This window comes from Pteropus vampyrus, unplaced genomic scaffold (genome assembly GCF_000151845.1).
Source record: "Pteropus vampyrus isolate Shadow unplaced genomic scaffold, Pvam_2.0 Scaffold254, whole genome shotgun sequence".
Classification (NCBI taxonomy): Eukaryota; Metazoa; Chordata; class Mammalia; order Chiroptera; family Pteropodidae; genus Pteropus; species Pteropus vampyrus.
In genome coordinates this window covers 412,112-424,401 of record NW_011889035.1, presented here as the reverse complement: position 1 = coordinate 424,401, position 12,290 = coordinate 412,112, and the positions used below count along the sequence as shown (strand labels likewise).

General features: G+C 36.5%; 1 protein-coding gene across 8 annotated transcripts in view; it reads right to left on the bottom strand.

The window, feature by feature from the left end:
- MTMR2 (myotubularin related protein 2) overlaps positions 1-5,480 on the bottom strand; it is a 100,060-nt gene extending 94,580 nt beyond the window's left edge. For 4 of the 8 annotated variants that reach the window (XM_023520250.1, XM_011374725.2, XM_023520254.1 and 1 more), the window contains exon 1: positions 5,259-5,452. Coding sequence is in view for 1 of the 8 variants with exons in the window: in XM_011374724.2 (XP_011373026.1) it covers positions 5,259-5,338 (80 nt within the window). In the remaining 7 variants the exon portion in view is untranslated. Of the gene's footprint in view, positions 1-5,081; positions 5,205-5,258 lie in introns of those variants that run through there. The other 4 variants (XM_011374727.2, XM_011374724.2, XM_023520252.1 and 1 more) reach the window with 4 other exon arrangements.
- Positions 5,481-12,290: the final 6,810 nt, after the last annotated feature.

Below are 12,290 nucleotides of genomic sequence, written 5' to 3'. Positions count from 1 at the left end.
CCCCCCAGAGTTATTGATTCGGTTAGATCTAAGGTAGGACAAGGGAATCTGTATTTTTTAACAAATTCCCTAAGGATGCTGATATTACTGGTCTGGGAACTACTAATCTATATTAATAGAAGACCACTGATGATAGCACGAAGAGGAAAGAAGAAAAAGTGGGACCCAATCTCACCTTCAGTATTAACTTGCATACTTTTGATTAGTATTAATCTCCTTAAATGTTCTTTCAGAGTGCCCACACAATAATTACTGATTAGTTCACAGTAATAATAGATCTTATCTTACAGAACTTTCAATACAGTCTTTTTAGGGTCCTGGAAAAATAAAATCCGAAATAAGTAATTTTTAGCCTACCTATATGTTCAATGTCTAACGCAAGGTGCTTATAAGGCCAAGGTTGGAGGCTCAATCTGTTAGCTTCATTTTGTCCTGTAGCTAGCTATAGTTTCTACCACTAATCCTGACCATCTGCCTCAGAAGACATGCCAAGAGTCACGAGACAATGTAAGAATGTGTGATTGAACACAAATCCATCACCACTACTGGAAAAACAACCCAAAAGCACATTTCCTATCGACATATCTCTAAGTGACCTTGAAGTTGAACCTAGAGATGAGACCTGGCAATGAAATGTCTTTTAGACATCTTAAAAACTCTTCTACCTCTTCCTGCTATAAGTACCATCGAAATTCATGGAAACAGAAATGCAGGATTTGCTGTTTTCAGATAATAATTTTAAGGAAGACATGCCAACTAAAAATGTAGTTAGCTGGAGGACACGTGTTTAAGTATACTATAGGTACCTCCTTTTTGAATTTTTTATCTAAATGTAAATATGAAATGCTCATAAATGCTAATAAATTTATAAACTAGAAATCAACTGATAAACTAAATCTGAGGAAAACAAGTGGTGGCAAGAATAACTACAGCATGAGGATATATAAAAGATGAAAGAAATACACATTAAATAAAATGACTGACAAGATCGGAGAACAAAGCAATCAAGAGTAGCAGACGGAAAAGCAAGTAGATTAAGGGAACACAGTACCATGAAGATATATTGGACTAGACACAGAAAACAATGCAGCCAATAAAGTCAGGAGGCTTTATAAAAGAGCAACTTTAGCTTGAGTCTGAAGCTGTGACTTTACAGGCCAAATTCAACAAAAGGAACCCCTTTTTAATCCTTTCAGTGGAAACATATTAAGACATGTGGTGAATATTGTAGTCAACTTTTTTTAATTCGAATGTTCATGTGGTACCTATGTAGCACTAGATATACAGTTGACTCTTGAACAATGTGGGGGTTGAGTCACCCACCCTCACGCAGTCGAAAATCTGCATATAACTTTTGATTGCCCCAAAACTGAGTCGTCCCTCAGTATCTGCAGGGGATTGGTTCAGGGAACCCCCACAGATACCAAAATCCATGGATACTCAAGTCTTCTATATAAATGGTGTAGATCAAAGCTCAGTCGGCCCTCCACATCCATGGACTCCCAACTACTGACTGAAAATAGTACAGGTATTTACTGAAAAAACAACCCATTGTAAGTGGACTCACACAGTTCAAACCCGCGTTGTTCAAGAGTCAACTGTACTAGCATTTGATTACATGTAGTAAAAAGTAATCAATGAAATCCATTCAAGTAGTACATTTTATAAGTGTGCAAACTGAAAAATGAAAAACCAGAGTAAGAAGGCAGAATAGTACCAATACAGTGTCCAATTCTGCTGTATAATTTAAACAATTCTGAGGCTCAGGTCTACCCTAGCTATCATACATAGCCTTAAGTATGGTTTTATCCGTATCCTGTGTAAGTCACACTTACATCAAGAATCAGAGCAAGACCAACAATGAAATTATGAAATACAACCAAATTATCATTGTGCTTAAATAAATTTTTTCACAACTCCTCCTCTCTCTGTGGGGCTGGACATGTTGAACGGACAATAAATAGCAAGATATACAAGAGCTGCTGAATAGTTTGCTGAAGTTGGGCAATACCAAGCAGGACTCACTAAAGAAAATTACCTTTTTTTAAGGATGCAAGATGAAATAACTATAGCTGATTAGGAAACTGCTATCTGAATATCATATAAAGAATAAAACTGCTCTCTTGTGACCAAAGGCATTAGGCCTATGATGACATAGAAGATAAAGCAAGAGCAAGTCTGAGATGACTATATATATAAATAGAGAGAGAGAGAGAGAGAGAGAGAGAGAGAGAAAGAGAGACTCACTCAACGTATGTTTACTGTGAACTACAGATTTCACAAGAGCCAATCATCCAACTTCAACAGAGTGTGTCATTTTTTAAAAAAGGGCAATCAGATGAGTTAGTGTATTATTTTTCAGATTTACATACTTCCCGGAAGAGTGTAAAACATATTACAAATTAACACACTTAAACATAACATGGTAGATGAAGATTTAAACTAAATTCATCTAATAAAAGTACTTGAAATTAGAGATAAGATATTACCAACTTCAGTTACATATTTGACTGGTCTTTCTGCTAAACTAAAGAGAAAATACGATTATATAGTTTCTACTTTCAAATAGGAAGCATATATCTTTTTTGCATAAACAATTTTCCTTGGAGCTAAACACAGCAGAAATGTATGTCAATCTTGTGTGTAAAAGACATTCTGTATTGAACTGCATTATTACTATTACTTTGCAGGAGCTATCGAAACAAATTCAAAAGGCAATTTCCTGATTGAAAACTGAAAATTTGAAATAGAAAATTTCCTAATTGTAGAAAACAGAAAGCATAAAAATAAACTACATTTTAAGGGCAATATTTCTGCAAAAGGCTGAGATATAGTTCAAACACCGACAGTCTGCTTAAACATAAGCTAACAAAAGTAAAACAACCTGGATAGGCACTTAACATAGCTATTATAACCATGGCTGTCTACCTTACTTGTGTATTAGAATCACCTGTGATTGTCAGCTGAGATTAAGTTTAAATATAAGCTTCCTAACAATTGTCTACAATGCAGCTAATTCTATACTGTTGATTAAAGAGAGTGCCACCAACAGGTGTAATGACCCGTGAACTAAAAGATATAAAAGAATTTATCAGGAGTGACTTCTATACAGTAGACATTCCAGAGGAGAAAAATGAAAGCTGGCATTCTCCTATGGAAAGCAGAGTCATGCTTACACGTTTGTCCACAGAGGATAAAGCTAACATACTATAGTCAAAATTCTTTCAAAAAGTTCTTAATTTTCTCAAATTCTAATGTCATTAACATAATTTTTTTATTAAGAAGTTAAAATAGATATATAAACTTTATAGTTGCTGGGTTTTCTTCTACCTTTAGGAAATAAATGTGCTTAAATGGTACAATTAGGTACATTAATTTAAAATAATAACAGACATTTATATAGTATAATTTCAAAAATCCATAGCAAAGGTTATTTATAAAAGGAATAGCTAATAAGAACGCATTCATAATTGATAAGAATAACTGATAAGAATGAAAAGAATTGATAAGAATGCATTCATCATATTAGATATAATCATTAAGATAAAGAATGATAGAATTTTAGAGTTCCAAGGGACCTTACAGATTTATTAGATCCACTCTCTTATTTTAAACTTCAGAGTAGAAAGATTAAATGATACAGGCCACATAGCTACCTGAGCCAAGAACTTTAGAGCCTGGGCCTCCTGACTTCCAGTACTTTGCTCTAACAGACTATGCTGCCTCCTGTAGTTCTAAAACCTCTCACTTGGATAAGAAAGTTCCGGTTGCCTCACTGGTTTTCTTTTACATCCTATTCTGAACCATAGTTGTCATTTGTAAATTTTCCAATCTGTTTTCCAAATGATTTTATAGCTGAGTAAATAAATCCTTAGCTTTCCGAATTTCAGAGTAATAAATATAGATTTCGCAAAATACTTGAAACAAATGCACAAGTAACCAAAGAAAAATTCTCTCCTGGATAATCCAATCTACAAATTCAAAAAAAAAAAAATTTATTGAGCATGTTATTGGCATTCAGGGTCTCTGTTAACTCCTGGGGATATGAAGCTGAGTAAAATATGGTCCTTATACTCAAGTAGTTGATAGCCTAGTAGAGAAGACAATTAAACCAACATTATACTGTGCTTGTTAAGGACTCTGAAAAAGGAGTGGGCAGGTGTATAGAGGAAGAGAATCTAATTTAGAAAGATAGGATCAGCTAATGATTTCCCAATGAGGTCCTGAACAGCAACAGGAAAAAACAGCAGTATCACCCATATTTAACGAGTCCAAAATGAATTTAAAAAGATACAGCAACTTCAATTAATTCAGGGGGAAAAAATGAAAATTGTGAATGCTTTCACACACCAGATAAGTATTTAATAACTCTCCAATAACAATTAAGACTATTTTCAATGAAAAAGAACCTGATTTCATTGTGGCTATATAACAAATACAGGTCTCCTATTGTTTAACGAAATTTTAAATCACTATTTTAAAACCAAAGAAAAAAACTGCATCTAAAACATGTCTAGTTAATATTCATAACAACTCTCTGCAAAGCGGAATACTAAGTCCTCTTCAAAATTACAGAAGAAAAAAGATCTCATTAGGTAGGAGAAATAACCTGGAGAACTGGTAACCTAAGAAGGAAGAAAAGTACCACTTATTATCCACTCAAGTATAAGGACTGCTCAGATTTCTAGATAATGACTTTTCAGCTCTAAGATTTAGAAAAGAGAAACACAGTGGGCATTTTAATTTACATTTTTAAACAAAGTTGGGGGAAGAGGGGTTCAGAGTATAAGATAAATAGTGAAAGAGATAAGGAAGTGAAGTGATGGAAAAAGAGAAAAGGGGTGAGCAAGAATCCAAAACCAAAACATTGGGACGAATGGAAGAAAGACAGCACGATAGTTTGGGAAAGAGTAGTAAAGAAAAGCAGGCAGGAAATGGGAGAGAGGGGGAAGGGCTGTCTTAAAAAAAAATGATTTGAGAGGAAATGAGATATCAGGAAAACTAATGAACTGGGGCTACCTTTACCGAGGATAATACAAGAGAGAGCCCCGGGCGATAAAGAAGCAGTGAGTTTTAACCACCTTTTTCCCAGCCTCTAAGCCCCAGAGAAGGAGGAAGAAGTGCCTCTCAAGTGTCAGGGAAGGAATTCCGACGCAGCCTTCGAGAACCAGAGCCCGCGAGTTGGGGCGCCATCCACCGAGTCCCCGGCCCCTCTCACCCCCTCGGACGCTGGGCGGGGCCCTGGGCGTCCAGGTTACCTGGACAGGGAATCCACGCTGGGCGGCCGTGCTGCCGCCGGCTGGGAGTCAAGACTCTCGCAGCTCGAGCTCTTCTCCATGGCGCGGCGGGGACAGCGGGACAGAAAGGCTGAAGCGACCTCCGCGGCTGCCGGGCGGGAGGAGCGGAGGGCGGAGTGCGTCGGACAGGGGCCGCGGTCAGACCAGCGCCGGCCCGGGAGGGAGACCGGAAGCGGCCATGTTCCCCCAGACTGCACCGCGCCCAGGGGCTGCTGAAGAGCGGGAGGACCCTGCGGCGCCCCTCCGACGCCGGCCGCGACGCGCGGCCTCTGGGCGCTGGGAAAGGGAGGTGACAGCTCCCGGGATGCAAGAGTCTCTTGAGGTGGGAGGGAAGACTAGCCTAAAAAAAGGAGAGGAATTTTAGAAATAGAGGATTAAGGGAATTCTATGAACGGCGGTCCTAAGAAAAGAAAGACAAGGATCTGAGGGACGGGGATAATTGAGAGGAATGTGGGGATCAAAGAAAGTGAGAAGACAGCGTAATAAAGGAATGTGGGAGACCGATAGGATAAGGAGCAGAAAGGACCTTGGGTGGGCGCGGCGGGGGACGGTCAGGAAGGGAAGAAGAGAACATTGCGGCAGGTAAAGGATGAGGATAGCCATGAGATGGCAAAATGTTCACCAAATTGGGGGCCGAAATAATGATCAGATAATTATTAGTTAAATAATGATTAAAGGTTGTTTTAGAGCCAATCATGCGTAAATTCAAATCCTGCCTCTGCCCGTTACTTGCAGTGTAACCAGGGCATTGAACATCAGCTTCCTTATCTGTAAAATAGGAAGAATAATTGTTGCTTCACAGATTAGATTAGTTAATACATCTAGAATGTTTAAAACAACGCTTGGCACATAGTAAGCACTCAAATGTTAGCTATTAGTGCTACTACCTACTTTATTAGAGTTGTTGGAATGGAATATATGTAAACAGTTTCTAACACAACTTCAATAAGTGGTAACTGTAGGAGGGAAAGATATAGGAAGGTTGGGAAAGAAATAAGAAGTGATTGACATGGGAATGGTGATGGGGAAAGTGTAGGACAAATTGGGAAAAAAAATTAATGCTCTTCATTCTATTTCCATTCCATCCCTGACCCAACATTGTAGAAAAGGCACTGGAAAAGAAGCTGAAACGTTCAGTTCTACTGTGACTTTGATTGAAGTCTGCCTGGTCTGGAAGTATCTGTAGGGAATAAGCACTTTGGCATTAATGTATTGTCCACACAAAGATGCAAAGAAGAGGAAATTGGAAGGGAACTGGTAAATATGTAAAAGAATTAGACCCATATATTATTGGATGTGGTGGTGTTGGATAGAGCAGGCTTCCCCAACCCCCGGGCTGCGGACAGGTACTGGTCTGTGGCCTGTTAGGAGCTGAGCCACAGGGCAGGAGGTGAGCAGCAGGTGAGCCAGTGAAGCTTCATCTGTATTGGCAGCTGCTCCCCAGCGTTAGCATCATCGCCTCAGCTCCACTTCAGATCATCAGGCATTAGATTCTCATAGGAGCACCAGTCCCTGGTGCCAAAAAGTTTGGGGACCGCTGGGAGATAGAGCAAACTTTTAGCAATCTTTCCCTGCCCTCTCAAATTCCCCTGCAGAACAGGAAGGGAGAGTATGGGATTGTGATAAGAGAACAGGAACTGGGAGAAGAGGAAATGCTTCTGTTGGCAATTTTCTGTTACACAGGACACAGACGGGACAGAGAGGATACCATAAAGGCATTTTTTTGGATTGAGACTGAGTCTTAACCATCTCATGTATGGTGTATAAAATGTGCAAAAATTATTTCTGTAAAAAAAATTAGTTGTTTAAAAAATAAAAACACTTTGCTAGGATAAATAGAATTATGTTGATTTAAACTAAATTTAGTTTATACTGACACCTGATGTTTTTAAGAAAATCTTAAAGTATAGAGCCAGTGAAATATTAACTTGCAAGTATATTCCCCCAAAAAACAAGCTAGCCTAGTATAAGCTAGAACACTTATTACAATGAATTAATATGTGTTTAAGTACAAAGCACTTAGCCTTTCTGTCCCATTCTCCAACTTGGCAAGGACAGAATGATGTTTTTAATTTCTACAATCTTCAAAGAGACCTTAACTATACTCCTATGATAGTCAAAGAGGGTAGGTAGTCAGAAACACCCAGCATAAACATCTACAATGATTCCTGAAAGAATTCGCTCATTGCTTCCTCATCCCTATCTGCCTTCCAAAATGCTGACTCACTGTCACTTGATACTTTAACATAGGTTTTCCAAGCTAACTTTGGTGAAGACTGATGAATCCTTGAATGGGAGACTCAGTTATTTTCTAGGACTATATTAATAGAGCACTTGAAACCATCTTCCTGATATAATAATTTGTGTGTGGGCCTATCTGGTGATTATTTAATAAAGAACAGTGATGGTAAATGTATCTGAACCAGACAAAACTGAATTGGAATCCCGCTTCTATCACTTACTTGCTCTATGATTATGATTAATTTGCTTCTCCGGTCAGTTTTCTGATCTCTAAACTGGAAATAAAAATACCCACTTAATGGGTTGCTTTTCTCTACATAGTTGCTTGCACAGTGGGCTCTCAGTAAGTAAGTCTGTTGCTATTGTTTGTTCTTCCTCTGAACTTACTGTTTTACTTCTAAGTGGTAAAACAGTAACTTCTTAGATTGAACAACAAAGAATACTTTAATGTCAGCTGCAAGTTAAAGTAGCTGAATTCTTTTTCTGACATGTTGGCTGCTATGTCATATATATGTGTGTATGTACACAAACAGACACACACAAATATCCAAAAGAAATAAACTTGATTAAAACTTTCTATACCTGAGTTTTCTCCTCTTTTAAAAGGACATGTTAAACTATCCAGGTCATTCAGGAACTATAGCTATAGTCAAATTACAGTCTAGCCTCATTTCTTCTATTAAATGGTTAACTTGAGAACTTCTCAAAGTTATTATTTGAAACCTAGATCAGTATTTCTCAAATTCTGTGTGGAGAAAACCAGTGTTTCGTTTTTAATTTCCAAACCATTACCAACCAATGGTTTTTTAAAAATTATATAAGAAAAATTAATTGCTAGAAAAAATGAAGTTTAAGAAAAACCAAGGTATGCAAATAAAAGGCCAAACATTTTTTTCTTATATTTAACAGTTATAAAATGATTACATAAGTTTCATGAAAGTTTCAAACATGTATTCTCAATTCTGTTCTCATCTCATCATGGACAAGACAACAAATAGTTCATGTACAGGCAGGCACTGGTTGGCAGATTACAATTTGAATAGCACTGATTTGGATCTATAAATTTGTTGCCTATCAGCTTATCGAAGGCTGTTAGATGATCTGAATTAGAATAAAGGAACAAACTTTTTTTAAATAATGAAATTGGGCATTTAATTTTTAAATTGAAATTTGACATTAATACATGAGTTCTTTATGGAGGAAGCAGGACTTAAAATTCATATACAATAATACAATGTTAATAAAAATACAAACTAGCCACACATCGAGGTCATTTTAGTTAACTGTTGTAATTTAAATATAAGAAAATTTTTCTTGATCCGCATTAGTGAAATCTTTAAAAAGATTGTCTCTAGAGTATATCATTTCAGAGGACAATGTCATTTTCAGACACATTCTAAAATTCAAACTCATTTTGAAACAATTACGGAATAACGTTTTAATTCAATTTGTTTCTTAAAGATCCCCATTTCTTTGAGAGTAGCCAGTTAGCTGTTTAATTTCCCAGGTTAAACTTTATACATTACTGTTAAGAATATCAGTGATATTAAGAATACTGGGGAGAGTACATTCATTGCTTTTTCATCTTATCAAAATGACCTGGGCAGTCTTGCCACACTAAATGGTTATCTTTAAAGGCATGCAGTCATGACATTCTCACATAATTTTAAGAAAGCCATTCAAAGCATCAGTGATGCCATCAAAAGGCATATCTTGCCCCTCCTTTAGAAGAAGAGATAAGCAAATTAAAACTGTGTAAGAAATACATAATCCACTGGAGTTTCAATATATATATAAGGGTTCGATATGTCCAGGACCCTGATTAGATAATCTGTGTGCTTACACAAACTATGAGGCTTAGCAGCAGAATCCAGGCCATGGGATGTCTTGAGGCTTTCCAGCAGAAAGTTCTTTAAAGCAATGCCCTGTTCTTTAACATAGCCAAACAAAAGCACTCCACTTACAAAGCAGATGGTTATATAACAAGAATGTCTGTTTTCATGGTGAGGTCCTAACAAAAAGATTAGTGTCAGGGCTACAATGACCATAATTATTACAAAAACCACAAAATGTGGATTAACTCACCTGTAAGATATTGTATTTAATGTCTCTGTGTCCTCTTCCTTTGAAGCATGAATGAGTATAACTGTAGATCTTGAAGAGGACAATGAGAGCTCCTAATGGAGGCCCTCTGGTGACTGATCCAAATGCATAAGCAGCAAAGTTAGCAACCTCTCCAGCTCCCTTTGAAAACAATCCAGCCCACCATAACCATTCTTTAAGATTTGCATGACCACTTTACCTGCTTTCATAAATCCTACTATGGTAAGTTGCAGGAGATCTTGTTTTGGTTGGTTTTGAAATAAACCTCTTTCGAGATAACAAAATAATGAGTTATGAATGGACAAGTAGAGAAATAGTTCTGTTTTTAATATATGTATGCCAAAAACATAATCCTTGGAAAGATCAAGTTTGCATAAACCTTATAATTATTTCTGTCCAAAAATTTAATTTTTTGAATACTTTGATTTGATTTGATTACTTTGATTTTTAGAATGGAAAAGTAAGTTCCTAACAGACTGACCTTTCCACAGATAACAACTGCATGCTCTAGACAAAATACAAAAAACAAACAAACAAACAAACAAAAAAACAACTACCCGAGGGATCAAAAGAGTAAACAGAAGCAAGCAGAGTCAAAATGTGGAGGAAGTTACCAACACAAAATTATTTTTCACTTTTGGTGGCTTTAACCTATAAATAGACTAAAATTGTGGTGCAGTGGGGGTGACAAAAACTCACATAGAAAGCCCATTATCTTTCTGGCCCAAGGAACCAAGAGAAAGGAGCCCGGGGAAGCTAGAGAATGAGGCAGGAAGTCCAAACGGAAGAACCAGAGTGGAGAACTCTCTAAACTATATGTATAATCTCAGACGATCTCTAGCTAAATCCTAATTCAATTTGAGTAACAAAGGCAGAATGCAAGCAGCTCAGATAAAAGAACCAAAAATAGATTATCCTCCAACTCTTCCAGTAAAAGAACAGAAGCAAGATTTGAGCTATCACCCACTATAAGCAAGACAAAATTTTCAGTTTGTTTCAAATCATGTTAATTTCTTGCGAAACAAATGATTAAAACTTTTCAGTGGAATAAAACAATCCAGAGACTCCAAGTCAATATTCATAATGCCAAAGACACAATTCAGGATTACTTGACATAAAAAGCACCAAGGAAATGGGACCTATGCTGAGAGGAAAAGATAATAAAGAGAGGCTGAATTTCAGATGGTATGGATATTGGAATTATTAGATAATGACTTTAAAGCAGCAAATATTTTCACTGAAGTAAAGGAAAATACACTGTAATCAATGAAAAAGATAATAAAACTCAGCAGAGGACTCAAATACATAGAAAAGATCCAAATAGAATTTTAGGAAAAATACAATATCTAAAAAAGATTCACCGGCTTGGCCTAAATGGCAGAACGTATTTAACAGAAAAATGTCAGAAGCTTGAAGACAAATCAATAGAAAATATCCAAAGTGAAAAAGAGAGAGGAAAAAAAAGTGGAAAAAAAAAAATTAACAACACGAGGGACAAGTAGAACAATACCAAAAGCAATATACATGTAATTGGAGTCCCAGAAGAAGTAGAAAATATTATGCAGAGGACACTAAAGAAACAATAGTCAATAACTAACCAAATTGGCCAACAACATAAATTTACAGATTCAAGGAGCTCAGTAAACACAAAACAGCATGAATACAAAGGAAACTATGCTTAGGTGCATCATAATTAAACTGATTAAAAGCAAAGGTAAAGAGAAAGTCTTAAAAGCAGCTAGAGAAAAATAACACATCACGTATAGAGGAACAACAATTCTAAAGGTCACAGATTCCCCAGCAGATAGTATGAATGATAGAAAACACTAGGGCAACATTCTTTTTTTCCCCTAGCAGTTATTTTTTAATTATTAATTGGCGAGTGAATTCTAAAACATAAAAACACAAAGGACAAAACTTATCAATGGATATTTTTCCCCTCCATTCATCTTCATGTCCACGGAGTAGAATCTTGCCTCTGCCGCTACACTTGGTTCCAAAGCCTTGCTTGCTGCCCTGGTCTAAGGGATGAAAAGTGGAATGTGGAAACAGATTCATCCCAGCCTCTTCATGCTTTCCACATCTAACACCTCCAAAGAGCAACATTCTTAAAGTACTTTTTTAAAAAAGTCAAAACTAAAAAAGTCAAGGATGATGGTGAAATAAAAACATTTTTAGATGAAGAATGATTAAGAGAAAATGTTACCAGCAGACACACACTACGAGATATGCTGATGGAAATTCTTCAGGCTAAAGAGAAATGATACCAAAGGAAACATGGCCATTCACAGTGAAGATTAAGAATGGGAAATATCTGGGTAATTATAAAAAAATATTTTCCCTCTTCATTTCTTTAAAATATATATGACCGTTTAAAGCAAAAATTACATTTTCTGGTGGAGTTTGAAATGCATACGTAAATAAATATGGAAATTAAAGCATAAGGGTTATCAAGGGTTGATTGTAAATGGGAATATATAATTGCTAAGTTTCTATTTTTTGTGAAGTGATTCAGCATGAATTCTAAGCAATTTTATTGTTAAGGTATTATTATTATCCATATTTTATAGATGAGAAAATTTATAAAATGTTTAAAGTTTAAATATTCCAAGATCACATGAAGCAGAATATGGACTAGAGTTTAGGTCT